This window comes from Nannobrachium achirus (genome assembly GCF_963921795.1).
Source record: "Nannobrachium achirus genome assembly, chromosome: 19".
NCBI lineage: Eukaryota > Metazoa > Chordata > Actinopteri > Myctophiformes > Myctophidae > Nannobrachium > Nannobrachium achirus.
Window position 1 is genome coordinate 17133481 of NC_137826.1, and position 26823 is coordinate 17160303.

General features: G+C 42.3%; 1 protein-coding gene across 1 annotated transcript in view; it reads left to right on the forward strand.

Moving 5' to 3' along the window:
- Positions 1-26823, forward strand: part of dclk1a (doublecortin-like kinase 1a) — a gene marked incomplete at both ends in the record, with an annotated part of 130839 nt that overhangs the window by 33936 nt on the left and 70080 nt on the right. The window contains 2 exons of the mRNA XM_080749270.1: positions 4577-4676; positions 9232-9330. Coding sequence (XP_080605396.1) covers positions 4577-4676; positions 9232-9330 — 199 coding nt within the window. The remainder of the gene's footprint in view (positions 1-4576; positions 4677-9231; positions 9331-26823) is intronic.

Here is a 26823-nt window from a genome sequence, read left to right on the forward strand (position 1 = left end):
AGGCGTTGTGTGCTTGTAGATCTGCTATTTTCACTAGTTTTGTGCGACATGCAGCCTTGTATGATGAAGCAGGGCTTTACTTTACGAAAAGAAAAACATTCACATTTGAAACTTGGAGATACAAGGTTTCTGCCAGACAGTGACGATTTATCTGTGGTTCCCAATGGTCGGGGGCCAACTGGTGGGCTGCAAGAGTATTGAAAGTGGGACCCCAAATAATTGCTAAAACTATTAAGATTTTTCTATCATATTATCAATATTTTCAAATGGGCCCTGGTCCAGAAAAAGGTTGAGAACCTCTGGCATATATTGTATACTCCACCACTGAGCTAACATTGCTCATGTAAGGTAACTTACCAGCAGTGGGGTGAGTCATGGAGTTGCAGGAAATAGCGTTTTCATTACAACCTTCATGAGTACAAAACCTGAGGCCACAACATTGTGCAGATACTATGGGACAAAGAGCCAAGGTTTTCTGTCAGCGCTAGTAGCCTGAAGAGTATACATACAAAGATAGCCCATGACACTAGTGTTATCCGTCAGGGCTATTTTCACTTTGTTTGAACATCTTCAAACTTCTGCGTTAGGTTCTGAGAATTGTAGTGTTTGGTTTCAGAAACCAAAGCAGCATAGATGCGTGGAAACAAATCCAGAAACGTGAAAAACTTCACTTCACACGGCAAGTTTCATTTAGTTCTTGTTGTAGAAAAAAGCGTGTCCCAGGGCAAGACCTCTAACAGCTCCCCGGGCGTCTTATTAATGGCACTCACTCACTTCTCTTATCCTAGGATGGCTTATATGCATATGCATTTCATGTACAGGCAAATGTACAGCGACAATAAATCTCTCAAGACAGAGCAATAAACACAGAAGCACCCGGGAGCCTGTTTCTACATGAAAAAAGAGGCGGTACCCTCAGCCTCAGAGACTTTCACCTCTTTTTCTCTTTTATTTTTTACCAAATGGGTTCCCAGATTGAGTGAAAAATAGCCCAGACCAAAACAATTGAAGGGGATATTACTAAAATGAATTTATCTTTGTTAAATTATTTGAGTCAGTGTTCATGCCCCAGGCTGTGTTTTTTACCATTATCACCTAGGCTGCGTCATCTTCTTGTTATTAGCAATTAGCATAGAGGCTAGAGCCATTAGCTCTGCTGAACTGAACTTAATCACCGGAGTTATGTCATGCTTGTTATGCTTCTCTGGCTTCTCAGTGTGTGTGTGTGTGTGTGTGTGTGTGTGTGACGCACACACACACGCACGCACGCACGCACGCACGCACGCACGCACGCACGCACGCACGCACGCACGCACGCACGCACGCACACACACACACACACACACACACACACGCTTACACTGTAACTGTTTACCGTATATTTTTTCTGGAAAACCTCGCTGTTGGCAGTGGCTTATTCTCGGAATGTTGACTGGTGACTAGCGGCACAAGCAGTGCATTGTGGGCCGTTAATTGCTATGGGAACATATTGACAACGCTGTGCTGATACCATACCTCCTTGAGGCCCAGCAGGACACATTGTTATTGACTGCTAATGGCCCTTGATGGATTTCAGGCCTGGAGCTGTGTTTTGTGCATGAATGCTCCTCATCTGTCCCTAAACTGTTTACACTCATCAGATATCATTTGGAATATTGACAGTATTATTGACTACTATCTATGTTTATCATGTTAGCACACTCATGGTTAAGGCCCCATCTATAGTGTATATATATATAACTAGCCCTTACCCGTTCAAAGATATGAGCTCTGAAATGATGTGCAGTGTGTGGGTTATGGGGTGTGCACTGTGCACACAGTATATGAGGGATGGAAAGTAACTTTAACTGGTGCTTACATGATAATATGTAGGAGCATCAATGTAAGAAATACCCGTTTCGTTTAATGGCTACAGAGATACTGTGTACCGATCTGCATGATTTTTGGACATCTATAACGGGGCCAGACAACCCCCCCACCCGCGTGCGCGCACACACACACACACACACACACACACACACACACACACACACACACACACACACACACACACACACACACACACACACACACACACACACACACACACACACAGCTGGTTAAACATGTTGCCTCATGCTAGATGCAGAATAGATAAGCCTCATGCTAGATGCAGAATAGATAGTAGATACACCATAAAAATGCTAATATACAGCATATGATTTGTGAAAGTGACAAACGGGCTTCACAGTTATGTCAGGTGTGTTCATATGCTTATGGTGATGCGATTTCAGATCAATTGCTCCAGCCATTGAGGAGAAACGCTGTGACAGACACTCAGACACTCAGACACTCAGACAGACAGACACTCACTCAGACATTCGGAAAATTATATGTTAGATATACTGTTTTTGCTACTACTCCGCAAATAAGTAAAATGATCTCCATATGTGATCAAGACCTTTCAAGCTTGTAGATCGTCTATTTTCAGGTCTGACATATTTTGTGAAGAATTTTTTCTTCGGAACTGTAAATACGGTATATTTTGATGCCAATACCTGTGTTCTTTTTACTCAAGTCAATCTTTAAATGCAGGCATTTTACTTGTAACAGAGTATTTTTATATGGTTATAGGCCTAATATCCTATACTTCTTCCACCACTGTTGAAGTAAAAGTCATGGAAGTTAAAGGAGTAGTTCACCCCCAACATGACTTTTTTTCTATTGATTACTCATTCCATGGAGAGTATAGTTCAATAATATTTTTTTTGGTTTTTGTCACATTCCTAAGACAAAAATTTGATTAGAGTAAATTTACCCCCATTGATTCCGGATGGGGACCCGTTTCGAAACGGGTCCCCATCCGGAACGAATGGGGGTAAATTTATTGTTATCACATTTTTGTCTTAGGAATGCGACAAAAAACTAAAAATATTATTGAACTCTAGTCTCCATGGCGTGACTAATCAATAGAAAAAAAGTCATTTTGGGGGTGAACTACTCCTTTAAGTTAAAAATATTGAAAAGGCAGGCCCTCTGTCGGGTACAATGCCTGCTTCTTCTACCGACTCTACCATCCAGTTTGCATAAGGATAGATAGGGTGGAGGATGGCTGGTGGATCACTACATCGTTGCCAACACTGGTACGGTTAAACCTGATTTATACTTAGTTGCACGCAGGTGATGCCGTAAATAGCAGATCTACAAGCTCGCATCACGAATGTGACGCGTTGTGAGTTTGTAGATCTGCTATTTACTGCACAGACGCTTAAATGAATATGTCACCCCAAAAAATGACTTGTTTTCTAACAATTACATTTTTTTACATCACTAAGCCAATAATTTGATAACTGACTCAATGAATCTCCTACTGTGTCTCCTACTAACCGATGACCCGGTGAGCAAATGATTGTCTTAAGAATGCGTCAAAAACAAAATAATCTCCATAAATTCAAGGCTTCATGAGGTGAACTATTCCTTTAAGTGTGTTCTCAGTGTCAGCAGCATTGGATGACAAAGGCAGATAGATGGCAGAGCATCAAACATACCCGTGTGACGAGTTGGGAGTGAGAATGACGAGTTGGTTGGAGACAGTGGATTGTTGTCAACATGGTTGTGGTGTGTGTTAGCGACACAGCTGCTGTCTGTCTGAGTGCATTACAATACAGTGACTAATTTCAGCACTGGCTGTGAGTCAGAACACTGCCAGACCCAAACTTATTCTGTGACAGTAATAACCAAGCCTCTCTTTCTCTCTCTCTCTCTCTCTCTCTCTCTCTCTCTCTCTCTCTCTCTCTCTCTCTCTCTCTCTCTCTATCTCTTTGAGTCTCGCTCTCTGAGTTCAGTGCTGTTCATTATGCTTCAATAATGTGAAAGTTAATTGAACAGCATCACCAAAGAAATGAGTAATTTCTGTCTTCAATTAATTTCCTGCTCTCTCTCTCTCTACCTCCCTCCCTCTCTCTCCTCTCTCAAAACACACATGCGCACATACATACGCACACACAGACACACACACGCACACACGCATGCACGCACACACACACACACACACACACACACACACACACACACACACACACACACACACACTTATTATCCCTCGCAGATATATATATATATACACACTTCCTAGGTCTGTCCATCTGATGGATCTCCCACCTTCTTCCCCCTTGTGCAAATGAGTCGTGACTTGTGAGGTCCCATTAGCTTCTGATCCCATCATTAAACCCAGATGCACTGTGTGTGTGTGTGTGTGTGCGTGTGTGCGTGTGTGCGTGCGTGCGTGCGTGCGTGCGTGCGTGCTTGCATGCGCGTGTGTGTGCGTAACCTTTCTTTTTCATACGATAAAAAAGTGGTGAAAATATTTTCACTACTACTTATGATAAATTGGGATTAGGCATTCAGAGGGTAAGTGGTATGGGGTTAGGGGGATTATATACTTATGCCTGATTTATACTTTGTTGTGTGCTGCTGTTGTGCACCCAGAATAAACCCAAACATCCCAACAAAAAAAAAACAATGTGTGCAACTGTGCATTGTAATATATTTCCTGACTGAAACATGTGTGTGTCTATGTGTGTGTGTGTGTTTTTAGGTGACATGTCTTCAGGACTTCTTCGGGGATGAGGACGTCTTTGTGGCGTGCGGTCCGGAGAAGTTTCGCTACCAAGATGACTTCCTGCTGGATGAGAGTGGTGAGACACAACTCTTGTAGAGCTTGTAGATCTGCTATTTTTGAAAAATCGTGAAAATTAGAATTTTGACCTGTTTCTACAAGTGTCTTTTGAATCCTTCTAAGGTTTTTGGAAAAACTATGTCAGCAATCTGGCCAGCCATCGTCAAAGAAAAGGTCCTTTTCACTTCAACTGGAGCTCAGTTAGTCTGTTCTTGAGAGACTACTATGTCAGTGATTCTCAAACCTTTTCATGTGAAGGACCCCCAAAATGATATTTATTTGGCCACGGACCCCCATTTCAAAATATTTAGTTCCAGGGACCACCCAGAAGCAACATTTGAGTTACAAACGTTCGCTTTGAAAATACATATATTCAAAGATTTGCACACATTTTCACGACTTTTTCCAAAAATAGCAGATCTACAAGCTTGCAGGGCGCTGTGAGCTTGTATATCTGCTATTTTTCACTGGTTAAAGCATTCAATAATTCTAGGCCTAAATGGGTTTAATACTCAAATGTTTTGCTTCCATGGCCTGTTTAACAAATTCAAACAAAAACCTTTCCGTTGTGTCTTTCTTCCTGCCTTTCTTCTCTCTCTCCAGTGTTTAATATTTTAGTCATTTGAAATGTTTTAGTTGACTAAATACTAGTAAGACGCCTCAGGGCGACAAGCGACCTCGGTCGTGCCATGTCTTGGCCATCTGGCCAGTGATGTATATCGGACCAGTTACCCATATATGGAGACCCCTGGTACCCATATATGGAGATCCATGTACTGTATAGTACATAGGATATGAGATATGCCCAAACATGCTTACTCAGTTATACGTTATGTGAAAGTTCTATGATGTCTATGACATCTGATATCATACATACAATCCCTTTTATGGCCATCGGTCATGGCCATATGGATTATGTTAGTGTGGTATGTGGCCGATGTTCCCATATGAAGTCCTGTTAGATATGGGCTTAATATTGATGACATCAGGGAACTCCATGTATGGGCATAAAAGGGATTCTGTTAGTGTGGTTCTCCTGACATCACAGTGATGTCAGAGCGGCAATTATTAATATTATTACAATTTTCAGTACTGAAAATAGCTGAAAATATCTACTAGATATCTACTAGAATAACTAGATCTGCTATTTTCACTACTTTTGGGTTGTGAACACACTTGTATGATGAAGTACAGCTTGAAACATGGAGGTACATGACTCGACAGCATTCATATAAGTATCATGTGTTTGTAAAAGAGGTTGCGTCTGTTCTCTCGCGTTGTCACTCATTATCACTCACACACAAAGGCTTCCATTCAGTGTTCCTTTTCTGAAGGCCCGTTTCCTGTGGTCTGACGTGCGGAGGAGAGTGTTTACTGGTTACGTTTTTGTGCCGCCTGCACAGTACACATAGAAGGGTTATTTTTTTTAAATAACCAGGTCCAATCCTAATTTACAGTACACTTTAAGACAGAATAAGACATAATAAAGCCATAATAAGACATGCACTGCTTTTTTACATGTGCTATGTCCATGCATAGTGTCTGTTAATTAATTTGACACATACTAGTGTACACCAATACCTCATTTCAAGCCGTCTTTGTCGATATGTACACCTTGCATGTTGATACCTCGACATCGATACATTTTCAGACAGGAGACAAAGATACTAGTCTACAATAGATGGACAGAAAGACAGATAAAAGAACAGACAGACAGACAGACAGACAGACAGACAGACAGACAGACAGACAGACAGACAGACAGACAGACAGACAGATGGACGCATCTGTGTAATTATCACTTCTGCCACCTCTCTGACACACTGTCATCCTTTAACACCACACCACGTACAGAACATTCATCACACCATGCCACACACACACACGCACGCACACACGCACACGCACACGCACACGCACACACACACACACACACACACACACACACACACACACACACACACACACACACACACACACACAACACTGTGATTTGCCCCCTTCCCCATCCTGTGCGGTGGTAATGAGTCATACAGTGACAGAAGAACAATGTTTCTGCTCGCAGGCAGGAGATGTGACTGGACTGCGTAGTGTGACTGTGTGCGTGCGTGCGTGCGTGCGTGCGTGCGTGCGTGCGTGCGTGCGAGAGTGAGAGAGAGAGAGAGAGAGGGATAGCGGGAGAGGGAGACTGAGGGAGAGAGGGAGAGAGAATAAAGTCTAGTTTCTTAACCTTGAAAATACATTAATACTGATACTGATATCGAATTACATATTGACCATACCCAAGGTGGGAACCTTGTTGTGAGCTTGTAGATCAGCTATCTTCCACAGCTTTTGCGTGCCACTCTTGCACAACCAAGCAGAGGCCGATCATTCATTGCAAGTTAAAAGTTCAAACTTGGAGGTACAGTAAAAGGTTTCTGCCCGACTGCAGTGATATACAGTACAGCACGGATGTCCTTGGATTATTGGATTCTCCTGAGAGAATGAGAGTGGTTATGTTTTTTTTTTCTGACAGCATTTTCAGATTCATCATAAATTCATTAAAGTAATGGACAACGTGGGTTGGCTGTCCTGATGTGCCCTGACTGCTGCTGTCCTGCAGTGCACTTTACTCCTAACTCCACCAGCTGGCATCTATTTTTTTTCTTTTTTTTTCTTAGACACAGCAGGATATGAGTAACATTCTTGTACATCAACATCAGATCCAAAAAAGCACCTATACACTACATAGAACTGGAAGAAAAACTAAAATAGATAAAAAACCTAAAACAAAAATAAAGAGGGGATAACAAGGAGTATTAGTTATTTTGCATTATTCAAAAATCTCATCAGCTATAACAATGCATACTGTAGACATACAGTATCATGCATTCCCTCTAATAACTACTACAGCATCGCTGTCATTGTCAACATGGGTTAACATAGGTGTCACTCCAATGAGGACAACCGTATCAGATAGTAAGGGTAAGGGGTCAAGCAAAGGTTTCTATAATTTGGTGAATATATCTTCATTGCCTTTAGACCTAGGACTCATTTTCTCCATGGGTAAAAATGTTATAGATTTCCCGGTACAACTGTGTAAATGTAGGTGGTTTATCCATGTAATCAGGGGATATCTTAAAAAGTCCTGGAATAAATTCCTTACCAAAAATAATCTTCACCAATGTGTTTGTAAAGGTGTCTAGTAACACATCTCACAAAGACTGAAATTCAGTTTCCCTAGGAGAATCCGTTACAGCTGCTGAAAGTTGGAGTCCCATTAACTTAACTATACAGGATAAAACACACGAAAATAAATATGCTTTAAGTAGCATGTGAGGGGTCAAACTAGGGGTATTTCATGATTCTGAATCCATTTCAAGCATTTGTTTTGCACGAAAAACATTCCTTGGAGTAAAGGCAACTCATACGAAACTGTGAAAAGTGATGACTCATCACTAAACCATATTTGTGGGTCCGTTTCTAGCCTAAGGAATGTTTTTCGTGCAAAACAAATGCTTGTAATGGATTCAGAATCATGAAATACCCCTAGTTTGACCCCTCACATGCTACTTAAAGCTTAATTATTTTGGTGTGTTTTATCCTGTATAGTTAATTTAATGGGACACCAACTTTCATCAGCTGTCAAGGATTCTCCTAGGGAAACTGAATTTCAGTCTTTGTGAGATATGTTACTAGACACCTTTACAAAACACATTGGTGAAGAAACCTTTTGGTAAGGAATTTATTCCAGGATTTGACACTATTTCTGAAGATATCCCCTGATTAATGATCCAATTAAAAAGATCCATATTTTTTGCATTTAGAAATACTGTTTACCTAATGCATTGTTACGTGTACAGTATCTATTCACATGTCACATGCTTTATTGATCTCTAAATCCATAGTAGAAACAAAATAGCACAAAACAAAAATGTTTCAAACTAACATTTTCACACAATAACATAATGTGGCCAAACATAATAATATTTTTCATCCAAACTGCAATGTCCAAAAATTATTTATGAATAGGTTTTGCTATATTTTTGTAGCCTGGCTCCAGCCCCTGAATCGCTGGAGTGAATAATGGAGTGTCAGGGTAATATTCATGCTCCTTGGGAAACTAAAGGGAATTACAGTCAGGCACGTGCACACATCGACATCAAAGGGGGCTTGAGCCCCTGCCCTTTTATCCGTCTGTAAAAAGTGCCCTCTCCAGACCATGAATGCAGTTTTTACTATGGTGAAAAGAAATGTAAGATGCCCTCTTTCCATGCCATACCTGAAGGCAGCATTCAAGAGAATTGCCTTGTCCAAACTCTCTTGAACTTGAATGCAGCATTGTCTCCGGTATTGACTTGATTATGCTTAGTTCAGTGTGGTATCACACACCAAAAATAACCGACCTCCAAACTCACAACGCGTTGCAGCACGACGCGTTGTGAGTCTGCTATTTTCGGTATTTCCACCAAAAGGCCCTTTCAGAAATGTCAGCCCCTGCCTCTCTAACATTCTCTGCATGTCCCTGACTACATTATTAATCATTTTCATTGACCTCTGTCGCTGTTGTTGTTGTTTCGTTGGGTTGTCAGAGAGCCGTGTGATGAAGTCAGGGAAGGTCAGTGCCCCTCTGACCCGTGCGTCGCTCAGGACTGCCAACCAATCACTACGCAGCAAGTCCCCTGCATCCGGTATGTCCATCTATGATGTATTGTGCGTGTGTGTGTGTGTGTGTGTGTCTGTCTGTCTGTCTGTCTGTCTGTCTGTCTGTCTGTCTGTCTGTCTGTCTGTCTGTCTGTCTGTCTGTCTGTCTGTCTGTCTGTCTGTCTGTCTGTCTGCGTTGCGTGCGTGCGCGTGTGTGTGAGAGAGAATTTGTTTGTTTATCACATACCCATAGCCTTATGCATTAAGAATGATGACAAGAACAGCAAAGCAGCAACTCAAGTTCAAGGTCCAAAGTCAACGTAGACCGTCAGAAACTGAAAGTAGACCTTTTCTCCCTATTCCCCCCCCCCCCCCCCACAGACAAACACACACCTTTTTCTGCAACACAATCACCCTCACTATTCAATTACAAGAAAGAAAGTTGAGTACATGTTTCAACAGCTTAATTAAACAGGTGTATACCTAGTTTGGCGTTGTTTGTGTTCTACAATTCTAATGTTATCAGCAGTAGCACAACATTTTACTATAATATCGTCTCTGTCGAGTGGAAATCTCATATGTCCAAAACTGCTACTTTTCAGTTTCAAAAATGATCAAAAGTAGCATATCGACAAGCTCAAGAAGTCGTGTTTTGAGCTTGTGGATCTGCTACCTTTGATGCTTTTGTGTGACGCTGTAAGTATGATCAAGTAGTGCATTCATTTACAGAATGGAAATAAGATGTTTCTGCCTGACAGCAACAATAATATGTTATACCTTATACCAGGGTGGGCAACCATGTCTTTGCAATCGACCGGTTGATCCTGAGGTTTTCTGGTTTGAATGTGAAGTCATAAACCCACACTCAGGGGAGCGGCGCAGCGTGAATTAACACAGGAATGGTCCCGGGCCACTTTGATCCAAGCATGTTATCTGTAACATTATGCCATTACTACTTTTAAACAGCTAAGGCGACGAGACGAGACAAGGGAGCGATATTGAGAATGAGCTCGGGAAGAGATGCCAAGGGAAAGAAGACGAACCCAGGGAACTTGGAACGACGCCGTATGACAAATCACAAATCATTTGACAAGAAGACATTTTCAGCCGACACTGGAATGAGAAAGAGAAAATCCGAAAAGCTTCCCGCAACCACCACTGCAGCCTCCTCCAATCACGTGTGCCGAGTTCTTGCCAAACACGAGAAATCGTTTCAGGACGGCGAGATATTCAAGGAGGTGTTGCTTTCGGCCAGCAAGGATTTGTTCGGCCACTGTAAGGACAGAACGGAAATCATGGACGTCATCAACAAGCTTCAGTTGTCCGGGAGAACAGCGACACAGAGAAGCGAGGGGATCTCAGAAGACTTGGAGACACAGCTGAAAGATGACGTCGAATCCTGTGTGCGTTTCTCCCTGCAGATGGAGACGTCAACAGACATTAATAACAATGCCCGGCTGTGCGTTTTCATCAGGATGGTGTTCGATGACATGAGAGCACGAGAGGAGTTGCTCACAATCTTGCCTCTGAAAGAACACGACACAAGAGGCGAGGACATTTTCTGTGCGTTCATGGACGTTGTCACCAAGACCGAACTTCCGCTGTTCAAACTCGTTTCCATATCGACAGACTGCGCCCCGGCCATGGTGGGCCGCACCGGTGGGTTCATTGCGCTGTGCAAACAGAGCTCTGCTTTCCCCCAGTTTCTCCACTACCACTGCATTAATCACCGGCAAGCGCTGTGTGGGGAAAGCCTGAACGTGAAGGACGCGATGGATGTTGTCATGAAGGTGGTGTGTTCCGTTCACGAACGCAGGCTGCAGAGCAGGCTCTTCCGGGTGGATCTGGAGGAACGTGAGGCAGACCACACGGTCCGCTGGCTGAGCAGAGGGACGCTTCTGGCTCGATTCAGAGAGCTGTTGCCTGAGATCAAAGACCTTCTGAAGCAGTCCAACCACGCAGGATATGAACGTTTGGATGACACTCAGTGGCTGATGGATTTGGCCTTCCTCGTGGATCTGACAGAGATGCTAAATGAACTGAATTTGCAGCTAAAAGGTACATTTATGGATACTTAGTTCTGTACTTTTTGTATATTCCCATTAATTGCTTGTATACTACATTTTTGAGCGGTGGTCACACCGTCTCCATAGCGTGGCCGTGTGTGTAGGTATGTTTGTATGTATGTGGGTGGGTGGGTGGGTGGGTCTGTATGTAGCCTCAAGCCTGTGGTGTAGTACCTTTTATGACCACACATGTTAAGGGAGGGGCGCTGTTTTCGGGCCAGGCCAGGCCAGGCACACACACACACACAGGGGGGAAGGGGGGAGGGGTTGGTGGGTAAGAGGGTGCTGTTGAGACTAGCCTGGGGGGGGGGGGGGGGGGGGGGGGCGGGGGGAGGTGACAGAATTCATAGATCTAGAACACATCGAATTCATAGATATAGAACACAGAATATGTACAGTACAGTACAGTTAGGTACAGTAGAGTACAGTATACAGTACAGTTAGGGGTTGGTGGGTAAACCACCGCTCAGTTCACACGGGTGTGATTTTATAAGTTGTTCTGTATACTTTTTTTTGCGTCCTTTGTCTATTAATTCATCAAAGACTGATCCCTGATATTCTATCTATTTTTTTCTAGGTAAAGGCAGGCTTGTGATGGACATGATTAGCACACTGCAGTCATTCAAAGTCAAACTGAAGATGAGCTGCTCAAGGCTGCAAAGATGGGACCTGCGTTACTTTGCACACTTAAGGTCGGAACTGGCACAGCAAGGCGGAACAGGGGCCTCGCAGCAGGACTGCCAGCGCTACGTGGAGCAGGTGAAGAGCATCTTGGCCGAGGTTGAGAGAACATTCGCTGACTTAGCGTCACTCGAGCCTGTAGTCTCATACATGAGCTACCCGTTTGGCCGAGTGATGGACGTGGAGCACATCCAAGTCATTGCAGACAGGATGGGCACACTGTTTGGCGTGGACGTCACTGACGCAGAGATGGAGATGATGAGTCTGCAGTGTGACGTTGCCGTTAAAGCCATGGCAAACCCCACAGAACTGGGAGGGTTCTGGAAGCTGTTGGACAAGGAGAAGTATCCAAGCATCAGAAGGTGTGCCGTCTACCTGACGGCGATGTTTGGATCGACGTCCCTCTGTGAGTCTGTGTTTTCTCCTGTGAAAGCTTTCACGTCAAAGCACCGATCATCTGCAGTGCCAAATGATCACCTTGTTGCCTCTTTCAGAAGTGCAACCAGCGGCTCCCAGCCTGACTTTACTGGTCTGCCGGTTAGTTCCCACCAGTGCCAACTGTCCTTTCCACCAAGGCAGTTCAAGGCACGGTTTAGAGCCGGTGCCTAATATCCATTCATACACTGGAATGTGTTTGAGCAGGGCTTGAAGTACTTTAAATACCATAAATGGGCTGTTTGTGTGCATACATTGTTATAAGTCACTATACAGAGAGACACAGAAAGATATTTCTTTCTTTCAGGCGATTTTATAAGAATCTTGAACAATTATGGAGTGAATTCATTGCCAGTATTATGTAGATGTGTTTCACAACTCACATGTTTGGTGCTCTGCAAAACACAATTTGCACACTTGTTTTACACCTTGTAAAACTACAAATCTTTTTTTTTTTTTTTTCATCTAAAAAATGGCAAACTCAAATCTGTGGACACACAAATGGGGTGTTAAGCATCACAAATCTACAAATTCTCTTTTATACATTTTAAAATACTAATTGCAAAATACAATCTCAAGATGTGTGAAAAGTGCGAAAAGTACACATTATTTTGGCACAATGTTTCCATCTAGTATGGGAGAAGATCTACACGTTGTATGTATGCTCCAATCAGAGTTATGATATCTAACAGCCAACAAGGGGAAGAGGAGATCACAACCATTTGGTAAGCAGCACAGAATTGTCTTTAGCAACCCATACTTGGAGTGGACGCATGCATGCTGAAGCATGATAAATTACCAGCTTGTTTCTAATTCATAAAAATGTATTCATACCAAATACAATGAACAAACGTAAACATTTGATTAGTCGCCTGCATAAAGATACATTTGTAATGGGTAATAGCTGGTTGAGATTTGTGTGCTTGTCTAGGACTAACATTAAGCAGCTAACATTAATAGGATTTTATTTCTATGATAGGTAGACCTCAAACTTAACGTTAATGTTAATCTCTCTCTCTCTGCCTCAATTTTTACAATTTTTCCAGTTTGCTATTATATTATTGCACTTTCTTTTATGCATTTCCACATTTTTATGACATTGGTTGTCCGTTTTGTTTTATTTATTGCAAATTATACTTTAATTTATACCAGTGATATAAACATCAAAGATCTTTTGCTAGTTTGTTTTACTACAAGGGTTCATATCTTAGATTGTAATTAGAGAAAAGAAAAGATGAGTGGTAATTTTTTTTTTCATTTACTGCTTAGTGCTTACTATAGTTTTAGCGATTTTAGCGATTTTGATTTCAGTGGGTGGGGGAATGCGTACATGTGGCTTAATATATGTATTCTTAGACACAATAAGCCGGTGATTTCTTTATTACTATTTACAGTAACATGACTCCATAAGTCACATCTGCCCATGCAAGATTGTGGTGCATCTTGGGAATGGGGCTTATTGTGTCTAAAAATACATATTTAGCCAGTTGTATGCATGCCCCCACCTACTGAACTCAAAATCATTAGAATCGCCAAAACGATAGAAAGCAGTGAATGAAAACTTTTTAACACTCATCTTTTCTTTTCTCTAATTACAATCTAAAATATGAACCCTTGTTGTAAAAAACACAAAGTTGTCCTTTAAGATGTTCCAAGTTCCTCCTCTTGTTGGTAATCCTTGGTGGCAGGAAGGTTGTAGCATTCCCCAAGTAGAAACTTCTGGGTCATCAGCTGGGACCTGTCCTTCCTTGACGTTTTACCCCTTTAATCCCGGAACATCTCTGGATGGTGGGTCAGCATTCAGTGACATCTACCTATTGCTTTCTGCAGCTGGACTCAGGACTCTTTGATACAAGGATCATGTCTGGAGTGAGGTTACAGCCACCTCCTCTGATAAAGACTTTCTCAGATCCACTTCCATCTCAGAAGTCAGAAGCTCGGTGTAAAATGGAAAGCAGGTTCTTAGCAGCTGTTCTTGCTTGTCTGCTTCTGGTGCCTGCTGTTTGTTGGCCTTGACCCATTGCAGGTCTGTCCATTTGAGAACTTCTGTAAGGACCTTATCCTGTCTCCACCTGTATCGACCTTCTCTCTGTGCTTTGAAACATCCAGTCAAGGTGTGATTCAGGGTGTAAAGGGTTGCTCCATGTCAGACACAGCCTACAGGGTGAAGGACAACTTGCCCTGTTTGGTACCCTAGAGTTCTTTCTAGGACAGCAATCGCTCCAGTCCCTTTTCCCACTGCTTCACTGTCCTTTGCGAACAGGGGAGCCCTATTGCTTTGATGTGGTGGACTCCCTGCACCACAAGTCATCTCTTGTCTTTGCCATTGGTCTTGGTCCCAGTCATCCTTGACAGACCACCCCAAAGATCTCCTGATGCCTGCATTACATTTCAGTTCCCTTCACTTCTTCCTGAGGCTTCCATTTCCTGCCACCCGTTGATAGTCTTCTTAGGATGCCTGACTTTCCCATCCTCAGAGAGCAGATGGAAACCAGCTGGTTGTTGTCCATCGATTTGAGCCAGGTGTTTAGCTGAGCCATGGTGATCCATGGTGATTTGAGGTTGCCACTGTCCTTGAGGGTGCTAAAAGGATAAAAAAGCCCCAGAGGGCTTGTTTTTATCATTTTTATTATCATTGCACTCAATTAATACATAGTACTTATATACTCAGTAGCTTCAACAGGTATATTTACAGAGAAAGGAGGGGTCGTGTTGCGGGCAGAGGATGCTACTACCAATGTATTCAAGGAGTTAAACTTTGAAGATACAACTTCATAGTTTAACACCCTGAACAGTGAACACATTGGTAGTCTTTGAGATCAGCCATTCTTTTAATTTAGTTTTGAGTTTGGGTAGGGAGTCGAGCTCTTTAATGGGTTTTGGTGGGTTATTCCACTTGTATTTTTTGACACGTTTGAGCCCAGTTTTGGGGGAATGAGGTCACTTAATCTCCATGGTGTTATGATTCTTTGTTCTTGTATAGTCGGAATGTCAGACCATTGAATTTAAAGATGTTTTTGTCAGCTTTCCTTGTAGGATACTTATGCTTTGGTGACCACCTTCTCCAGTGAGCCTATAGGATCCATTGTGTTCCTTTGATCGATGAAGTCGTCACTGTTACTTCAAACTGGGAACCCGATTCTTTGTTTTTGCCTCTGGGGGCAACAACCTTGCTTTCGCTCCTCCGCTTTCTTAGTCCACTTCCTTCTGGGTGCTTCTGTGTTTAAGGCAGTGATTGTGATGTATTCTGCTGTTAGCAGAATCTGTCTTGAGAGATTACTGTTACCTGCCATGATGCCCTTCTCAAGTCATTTTCGTGATGAAATCTCCCACAGTGAACCTCATCTTCAGTCAATCCTAGTGTGACATCACAAACTTGAATACCTCTGATGACACTTGGGCTTTGTGGGATCTAGCCCCACGACTGGGAGTGTTGTTACAGGGCTTTGCTTCCTTGATGATCTGGATGAACGCTGATCTATTCTCCAGACCTCCAGAATCCCCTGGGACTCCTGCTTTTTGGACACTAGTGTCCACATACTTATTGGTGAGTAGAGTAGTAGAGTAGTAGATAAGCTATTAGTCTTTTAGCAATGATGGAACAGAATACTTTCCCTTCAACATCTAGTAGGGAACTCTCTTGAAACTGTCTCTTGAAGTCCTGATGAGTTTTGTTCTTTAGGGAGAAAAATAATAGTTATGTTCTTCATCTGTGTCTTGCTGCTAGTTCGATTTTATTCTGTTGTTTTTAAAGCACTTAAAGGGATATTCCAGGGATATTAATTTGCTTGATTCAATATTTAGATATTTAATGTACATGTTACCAGGCCCTCTTCCTCCAGGACCTTTCCCCATACACACCCATTGTAACGTCAAACTCCATTTTAACGACAGATTCATTAAAAACACACATCATTTTTTTCTGGTGACTCATAATACCATCCTAATATGTGAGCAGGCCGTGTTTTTTCAATAACTTTTTTCAATTATCTTTAATATTTTATTATTGTATTACATTTTTTCCATTTCTCCCCAAAATTATTAAAAATAATTGAAACAGTTATTGAGAAAACAGCCTGCTCACATATTAGGATGGTATTATGAGTCACCAGAAAAACATAATAGGTGTTTTTAATTAATCTGTCATGGTTAAAATGGAGTTTGAAGTTACAGTGGGTGTGTCCTGGAGGAGGAAGGCCTGATAACATTTACATCAAATATCTAAATACTGAATGAAGCAAATTAAAAACTGTTCAGGGTGTTCCCAAAAGCCTGATTAGACACTAAAATGACCAAAAGTTATTTTGAAAGTGGAATATCCCTTTAACCTTGTTTTGAAAACTGCTTTATAAGTAGCATATCGTCTCTCTCGGGTGGAAATCTGTCCAAAACTATTATATGATCTTATATTAAAAAAAAGAAAATGTTTTCTGATAGGTGAGCAATAATATTTTTTCAATTCACATTACACTTGTAGTGTGGGAGTATACGTCATTTTAATATTCTCGCTGTAAAAGTAGACTGCGTTGCATGAGACCCTTGTTACTGAACAAACACTATAGCAATGATTACTATCACAATATAGAGCTTTAACCTTTTAGCAATAAAACTTTAGTTGTAACTAAAAATATCACTTACCCTACCTTTTAATAATCAGTAAATGTCATGCATGATCTATTCCTTTCATGATCATGAACACAGTCTGTCTGGTGGTTCTGAAAAAGACTCTCTGTAAATTATCTATATTTCACCTACTACACTACAGTATAATTTAAAAAAGCCTTTTGCACACCGACAAAGGCGACAGGTGTGTAGGAAAAGACCGGACGAGGGCCCAAGCAAAAAATAATAATAATCCTGCACAGTCTTCCATGCAAGACAAAAAATATTGAATGGAAATATAAAAATGTTTTGGTCTATTAGAACTTCATCAGCTTATCTTAACTTCCTAAGACAACCTGATGAATGTCTAATAGACCGAAACGGGTGCTTTGGCGCTTGAGTTTTTAAGTTGAAATGCGACCAGCTAAAGTATAAAGCTAATGTTATGTTATAAATAAACTGGTCACGTGGTCACATAGTCTTTCTACAAACAGTCTGAAAATGGAAGTCAGAGCCTTGCTCTGCAGTCTGCAGTGACTGCGTAGTAGTGAATTAATGTATACTTTGTCCGTTGTATGGGGCGCACACATAGAAAATAGCCGATTTACAAGCTCACATCGCGTTGCATTCGCTCACATCGCGTCGGTACAGTAACTGCAATAAATGTATTTGACAGGCTAATATGATTGATGATGTCAAGTTGGGAATATGCCCAACTTGACATCAGCTAATCAGCCTGATTTACATTTTTTTGCGTGTCATTACCACTTTAAAGGACCACTTCACCCATGTCCTCTTCATAGAATTGGTCCTCACTAATCAATACCATTTCTGTCTATTGGTCAGAGGGCTGTGGACAGTTCAGAAACCTGCCTACGAAAGGCATCATCTGTACTAGGCAGATTTTGTAATTTTAATATTTTACTTTTTGATTGGTGCGAGAACAATAGCTGCAGTTTCTATTAGCCCTATTCACGGCCCGCCCTCTCAGCAACTTCCTGGTGCTGAAGTCACGTTTTGAAGGGTATAACCCTGCTAAAAGCCCATAAAGTTAACACAGAAATCGCAAATTTAATGCAATTTCTGAATAGTAAAGTATAAAATACGGCTAGCATGATCAAGAACACGGGATAGTAAAACGCACAAAGCATTATAATTTACTTTACCATTCGAAATAATGATTTGTTGGCTTTAAGTCCAGCTATTTCTGTATTATTTTACCCTTCAAAGCTGACGTCAGCACCAGGAAGTTGCTGAGAAATTTGCTGAGTGAGCGGGCAGTGAATAGGGCTTATTAGCTTGGAATCCTCACTTACCTCACTTACAGAGATTTAACCAAAAACACATTATACACAAATTTACAGAGAGAACCAGGATGTGCAAAATTCTAACTTGTTTCCAGTCACGACTTGGGTACAAAAATATTTTCCTACATAAAAAAAAACACATATTTTAAAAATAAATAAATAAAGTATTTTTTTAACAAACAAATTTAATAAAAAAATAAAAAATCTAAAAATATTATGAAGTGGTGAAAATAGCTGATCTAGCAGCTCACAACGCGGTGCGAAGCGATGTGTTGTGAGCTTGTAGATCTGCTGTTTTTACTAGTTTGGGTCCCGGGCAAATGTCTAATTTCTCTTTTGGTTCATGAGTTAAAAGGTTTGGGAACCACTGTATGCTCCAGATATTTTTTTTAACTAAAGCTAGGATACTGTACAATCAAACAGGCAGCCAGACACTGATAAAGAACATAACTATTTACAGTATGAATCACAGTATAATTTGCTTAACTTAAATAAAGTTGCTAAAATAATTAAAACACAGAAGTGCATAAATGAGACATGCACTAGTATGATACAAAATGAAAATAATAGTACAAATTGATAGAGAGATAGAGGGAACGTTGATGTTAAGCTTTGTTGTCTGCCTTTCATAGAAAAGAAATCCTATCAACATTAGCCTGCATAAAGTTGGTCCTAGATGACCAAACACATCTAAACCAACAATTACCCATTCAAATGTTACCTTTATGAAAGCAACTAACCAAATATGTTTACGTTTGTTAGAATCATTGTATTTGGCATAAACACATTGTATGAATTAGAGCTGGTAATTCTTCATGCTTCAGCAATGCACGTGTCCTCTCCAGGTATGGGCTGCTAAAGAGTACTCTGTGCTAACTCACTGATTGGTTGTGAGCTCCTCTGCCCCCTGGTTGGCTGCAGGTACCATAACTCTCATTGGTTGATACAGTACATACGTGTGGACTTCTTCCCAAACTACATGGGAAAATTGTGCTCAACATGGTTTGTATTTTTGTGCTTCCACATCTTGAGATTTGTACTTAGTATTTAGTATTTTGAGACTTGTAACAGGATTGGTAGTTTTGTGATGAATAAAACACAATGTGTGGGTCCACCCAGAGATTTTTTATTTGTAGTGTAGAGATTTGTAATACAGGATTTGTATTTTAGGCATGTGAAACACGCCTGTTTTTTGCAGAGCACCAAACCTGGCACCAAATTCACTCCATAATATCAATTACCAAACTGACTGTCAAATGACTGTTTTGTTCACACCACTACAGACTCATAATTGTTCCTTACTTAGATTAACCCTTTGTTTTCAAATGATGCCTTGTACTGTATAGTCCTGTTAATATTTTCTGTTAAAGAATCGTTGGAACATCTTTATTTTGTGGGTCAAACCTTATATACATATTGTGCTTTGTGTTATGTACTGTATGTTGATACTGCCTGTGTGTGCAGTATATTCTGTGTATATATTATGTATACTGTATATTCTGTAAATACTGGTTACTAAATCCTTCTGCCATTCTCTTTTTATTGCGGATAAAGTTTTTACTTGTTTACTTAAAAATTACACCATCTTGTTGTTTATATAGTTTGCACAGTGCCTGTCGTTAGCAGTGCATGTCGCACAAACATGTCACTGCACATGTCACTGCACATGTCACTGCACATAAGTGAGTGACAAATAATGATGACGGCTCTCGAAGCCAGGAGTAACACTCATTAAGATGCCATTGTTGCTGTCGTTGTGTTTAAAGTTGGTACTAGGCTAGCGTTGCAGGGAAAGCACAGATAATACAGACATATACACTATACAGTGATGTAATGGCTCTCGAGTCCGCTGAGAGAAAAAGGGTTCTTTGAAGGTTCATAAGTTGAGCCAATTACAGACACTATAGCATCACCCCGGAGGAGGGTGTAACACCACAAAAACTATTTTGTTTTTACGCAATAGACAGCAACAGATTTTATATTAAAGTCCAGTGCTTGACCTTTTTTCTTTTAAGAATAAAAACATTTTTTTCTGTGATGTAATATTGCCAAATAAACCTATTGAAAACTGCAAAACTTCTTTCTTTCTTTCTTTCTTAATCTTGAATTTTATCAGCATTTTAAAAGTCCCATAAAGTATTTCTTTCCATTATTGTTTGAATTGCAAAACACCTTTCTCCCTCAGATAGTCAGGATTTATCACACCCTTATTTATATGAAATTGTTAACTAAATAAAATATTGACTTAATCTTAGTTTCTACCCTGGCCTTGCCACTCCCACACTTAACTCCTTGTTAAACACCTGTTTCCACTCCCTATCAGCCCAAAAGTACACACCTGAGGCCACTTCTACAATCAACCTACTATGTATAAAATGGGACTCATTTCACACACACTCACTGTCAGTTTATACTTTGTCGCCTCTGTGTTTTGTCTTGGAGGTTTTGGTTTGTTGCTTGTCCCTAGACTACTTGCATTTTTGGACTGCTTGTTCTCCTGCCTGCTACTGCACTGTAAGATTTGCCTTTTCTGCTATTAAATGTACCAACATCTACTTTGTCTACTGTGGCTTTGCATTTGGGTTCAATCCACCCAGCATTACCATAAATATGAACCCAGCAGAGCTACAGATTTTTCAGAGGAAGGTTACAGAATTTGAACATGTGGCACTGGTGGCTCGTCTCATGGCCTCTCCCCGTAACAAGCATTTTGAACTCCCAAGAGGAGCTTGTAACCCAGCAGCTGTGTTTAAAGAGAGGCCGTGGGATAGTCATGTGTCGGTGACTTTTTAGACACCAGCTTGTTTCCCAATGCTTCCCAGCCAGCTCGTTTCCCAGTGCATTCCCAGCCAGCTCCTCAATCCATTAGGCTTTGGAGTAATCCCGCATCCCCTGATCCAAACCAGCAGAAGGCTCCGCATATGGACCTATTTTCTTATTTTTGCAGGTCAAACGTCCTTTAATTCTGAACCGGTTAAAGCCCAAGACCCATATCTGGGTACCCGAATGGCTCGGGGAGGTCCCAGTATTGCCAACAAACGTGGGAACCTCTCCCTGGGTCGCCAAACCACCATGTCCAACCGGGCCACAGCCACAGTCACTGCCAGTTTGTCTTCAGTGCCTATCCAGCAAGCACATTTGTCAGCTAAACAGTCCTCAGTGCTGCAGTTCCCATGTCCACCTGCTTCCAAGCATGCACCTCATCCTGCCAGCACCCAGCTTGCTAGCCTTCGGCCTGCTCAACAGCCAGCTAGCTTTCAGTTGGCTAGTGTCCAACCTGCTGACACCCAGTTTGAATCCCTCGAACCTGCCTGCTCTGATCCTGTACTCCATGTACTCCCCGAACCAGCCTATCCTGACCCAGCCGGAGACTCATACAAAGGGTTTTGTTTGGCCCTTTGTGTGGGGGACCATGGACCTGCAAGGAGAAGGCATGGTGGCCCAGAGCCTGTGCTGCCCAGCATCCCAGAGACCATTTTGCCCAGCGTCCCGGAGCCAGAACCCGTGCTATCCAGCGGCTCGGAGGCCATGCAGCCCAGCGTCTCAGAGCCAGTGCCTGTGCTGCCCAGCATCCAGGAGCCCTTTCCAGCTGTCTCACCAGATGACCTACCTGTGCCCTCTGCATCCTTTTCGGCTGTATGTGCTGCTGACCTGCCAGAGCCATTGCCAGCAGTCTCCATAGATGACCTGCCTGAACCCTCTGCACCCTCATCAGTTCTATCGGCCGACGACCTGCCAAAGCCCTTCTCCACTAGTGACCTGCCTGAGCCCTCGCCAGCAGTTCCTGCTGACAACCTGCCAGAGCCCTCATCAGCTGTCCATGCTGGTACACATCCAGAGTCTGCAGCCTTCCCTGTGGCGTTGCCTCCAGAGTCTGTAGCCTCCCCTGTCGGTATGACTCCAGAGTCTGCAGCCTCCCATGTGGAGTCGTCTCCAGAGTCTGCAGGCTCCCCTGTCGGTCCAGCTCCAGAGTCTGCAGCCGCCCCTTTGGAGTCGCCTCCAGAGTATGCAGCCTCACCTGTGGAGTCACCTCCAGAGTCTGTAGCCTCCCCTGTCGGTATGACTCCAGAGTCTGCAGCCTCACCTGTGGAGTCACCTCCAGAGTCTGCAGCTTCTCCTGTCAGTCTGGCCCCAGAGTCTGCAGCCTCCCCTGTGGTGTTGTCTCCGGTGTCTGCAGCCTCCCCTGTGGTGTTGTCTCCAGAGTCTGAAGCCTCCCCTGTGGTGTTGTCTCCAGAGTCTGAAGCCTCCCCTGTGGTGTTGTCTCCAGAGTCTGCAGCCTCCCCTATCGGTCCAGCTCCAGAGTCTGCAGCCTCCCCTGTCGGTCCGGCTCCAGATTCTGCAGCCTCCCCTATGGCCCTGTCTTCAGAATTTGCCGTATTCTCTGGATGTCCATGTGGGGTCCATGTCCCCAGACCCCTTTTCTCTGGTCCCTTGGCACAGACTCCCTCCTCCAGACCCACCCTGCTCGGTGTTCCTGGTCAAAGTGGTGGGACGTCTGGAAGCTATCCCTTGAGGGCACGGTACTGTCTCTGCTGCAATCTGTCTCTCTACCTGACTATTTCTGTCTTTCTGTGTCTGTCTCTCTGCCTGTTTCTTTCTGTCTTTCTACCCTGGCCACTCCCTTCCATTCCACCACACTTCTGTTCTTAAAAATCTGTTTCCACTCCCTCGTCAGCCTAACAGTGCCATTACACAACTGAGGCCACATCCCCAATCAACCTACAACCTATAAAATTGGATTCATTTTACACGCTCACTTGCTAGGTTGCCATAAAATGTTTCAAAGACAATTTTCTGAAAGTGAAAAAACAAAATGCTAATTTATGCACTTTTCCATCAACTAATACAATTCTTGGGAGATAGTTCATGAAATAAGCAGGTATTATTTTGACACCCGTTTCGGATGTTATCATGTCATACAATGGCAGATTATCACATATTATCAGCCCATTGTAATGTGCCAGTAGGGCCATGCTGTGCCTACTGAGTCTGTCAGTAGGCTGTCATCAGCCACTGTATCAACATGATCTGCAGACTGAAGCACTGCACTTCATAAGTAATCCAATTGCACCTTCTAGTGGTCAAAGAAAAAAAAATGAAAAAAGGGAATCCTGAGTAGGATTTGAAACCAATACCTTGTGTTTCCCAGCCACCCGACGCTACTGCTCACGCCACAGTATCCAGGATGGAGGCACTCCGTCTCAGGTGAACCCCACGAGACACTGCTGAGCGAGTGGTAGCGAGCGAGTCGCCGTAGCGAGTGGTGCAAAGGTTGCATGAGCCGACGTTATGGACAAAATAGTAAATATTAGTCCCCCAGTATCCACGTTGTCAAAGATAACACAAAAAAGGGGGTTTGTCCAGCCGCTAGGTAGCTCAATGAGTAGAGCAAGGTCCGAGTTCACCTCCCACTCAGGGGAGATAACTATTAGACTCTGTAACACTCTGACTGACTCAGTCGGCAGAGCATGGCCCTACTGGCCCATTACAATTGGCTGATAAGAAGTGATAATCGCCCGGGATGAAAACGTCCAAATCGGCTGATTTTGCCAGCCAAGTGAGAGGCATATTATCGGACTTATCACTGTTTTGACGTTGCAGGTCCTGTCTTTCAATCAGGCTGTCTCGTGATAGTAAACCCATTCATGGTCGAGAAGACATTAAGTTGCAGACATGAGCACCCAAGTTTACTACTTATAATGCTACTTATAATGCAGGAATAATGTGGACACCGCTGGGTGTAACAAACATGCTTGTTAGGGTTGGTCCTTGACTGAAAATAAACCCTTGCATAAATGATTAACTTTATTTGGACCACCGATCAAAGTTGGACTTGCATACAGTTATCAACCAGGGATGTGCTGGGCCCCTGATTCAGCCCGGGAAAAAGAGTTGGAGAGGCCCTGGAAACCTTGTATGTCCAAAACCGTTTGTTTTGTATTTATCATTTTAAAAATGATTTAAACTAGTGAAAACAGCCGATCTACAAGCACACGGTGCGAGGCGTTGTGTGCTTGTAGATCGGCTGTTTTCACTACTTTTGTGCAACAGCCTTATATGATGAAGCAGGGCTTTGCTTTGCGAAAAAAATTATGCATTTGAAACTTGGAGATACGAGGTTTCTGCCCGACAGTGACGATTTACTTTGTTGGCCGCCCATCCCCCAAAATGGAACGAAGGCCGACATTTTATTTTTTATATTTTTTCCTAATGGCCAGCCTGGACCGGCCGGAAATGAACCGGCCGTTCGGGAGTTTTCTTGCTTTTCCCAATGGCCAGCACGTCCCCGTTATCAACTGCTATATACAGTATGATGACAGAAACCATCACAGAATAATTAATTAATTGCATCGGCCCTCACCACCGGTACAGTACTATTCTTGCCAACCTGAGCAGCACCCAAGTTACTATAATGTGGGTAGGCTAAGCCGCGCTGTGCGCAACGATAGCTACAGCACTTTTGCCTTGCCTACAGTTAGTTTACCTTGACTTGGTCCTTGTGTCCTTGACTGTAGGCTATATAAACCCTAAATGATCGACTTTATTTGGATCAAAGTTTCACCCGAGTTCCAAAGATGGATGCAGTTATTACCTTCTACATTATGAGGACAAAAGGTATCACAGAAAGTGTGAGTATTATGATGAGAGATATTCTTATTTAGATCTTATATTAAAGTGTACTTTAATATAAAGTGTACTGAAATTAGAGCATTCATTAGCCTAAATTTATCATGAGCTGAATTTATTCTTTGGTAGAAATGCGTTTGGTTATTAAACCCGATCTGGCTTCTACTTACAATACTAGGCTAATTATACAAAATATTAAGCTATAAACTGTGCATAATCATGCTAGTTCAATGTTTTCTACCTCAAAACCTATTTGGCCTTTGTTTCCATCCTCTATTAGCGCATTTCATTTTCTTTATAGACTCAAAATCCACCTCCCTCAAGTGTAAAACTGTTTTTTTTTTTCAAAATTGTTTTCCATTCAGGGATTCATGCGCAAAATCCAAAATAAGTAAATAAAAGTGGTTGATGTAACTGCAATTACTGTCAGTTTATACTTTGTGTTTTGTCTTGGATGATTTGGTTTGTTGCTTTTACCTAGGCTATTTGCATTTTTGGACTGATTGTTCTTCTGCCTGCCAACTGCACTGTATATATTTGTCATATAGACTATACAATGGTGAGTGCCATAGCTTTCACTAGTAATACATCTAAGTACTGAGTGATAAACTGTATCTAGGGATAAAAGAGTGGTATTGTTTCTTTAATACCTTAAAAAAAAGGGAAATTCGATTGACTGATCGTTGAAATGAACATGCTCTGAAGACGCACGCGGCCCATCCATCTGACCACGTAACATGCTTCTGATCCAGAAGAGGTTGAGAGAAGCGTACATAACAGGGGAGTTGTTCTTGTTATAATGGGTTTTTCATGCATTACACACTCCCAGGTACAGCATGATCTCCTCCATTATTGAATCAGTGTTGCAGCAAATGAAAGCAGCACGAGCTCAGCACTCAAACATAATCACCGGGTCTGAGGAGTGTCTGGCGCTGTTATTAAGTGTGTGTGTGTGCGTGTGTGTGTATGTGTGTGTGTGTGTGTGTGTGTGTGTGTGTGTGTGCGTGCGCGTGTGTGCGCGTGTTTGCAGGTGTGAGCAGAAACCTCTTATCTCCATATTTTACGTTTTCTTTTCTTTTTTTTCTAAATGATTCAATACTATACCAAAACAGAGCTTCAAGCTTGGCGATCTGCTACTTTTGCTGCTTTTGAATTTGAATCGTGAAAATAAACAGTTTTGAAACATGTTTCCATCCAACAGGGACGATTAACTAGACTGCCAAAGAAATAACCATATAGTATAGTAGAATTTGACAAATAAGTAATGTGTGAGGGCAATCGTCCTGGTCCTCACAAGAGAAATTGTTGTTTTATGGGTTGTTTTGCGCACATGTGCGTGACATCTTACAAATAGGCTAACGGTGAGTGTAAAATATGTATAATAGTTTCAGAGAGGTGAGAATAAGAATGTGAGGGGGGTGAGGGGTGACTCAACCCTGCATTTCGGAACACACTGTTCACACACCTGACTCACTAATGAACCACAGAGGGACAGTCAATAGGATGAAGATGATGATGATATTATGGAAGGGTGATGTTGAAGTGAAGTTGAGATGTTCTGATTAAAATATATAAATATACTGTATGGGTGTACTGTATAGACTCGGCATCAAGGGTTGGATTGCGGTTACGTCTCTGAGACATTTCCAGGTACTTGTCCATGTACTTGTACATTTTATGCCCATATATGGAGATCCCTGATGTCATCAATATTAAGCCCATATCTAACAGGACTGCATATGGGAATGCCCATATATGGAGGCCACATCGGCCACATACCACATTACAGAATCCATATATGGCCAAGACAGCCCATATCTGT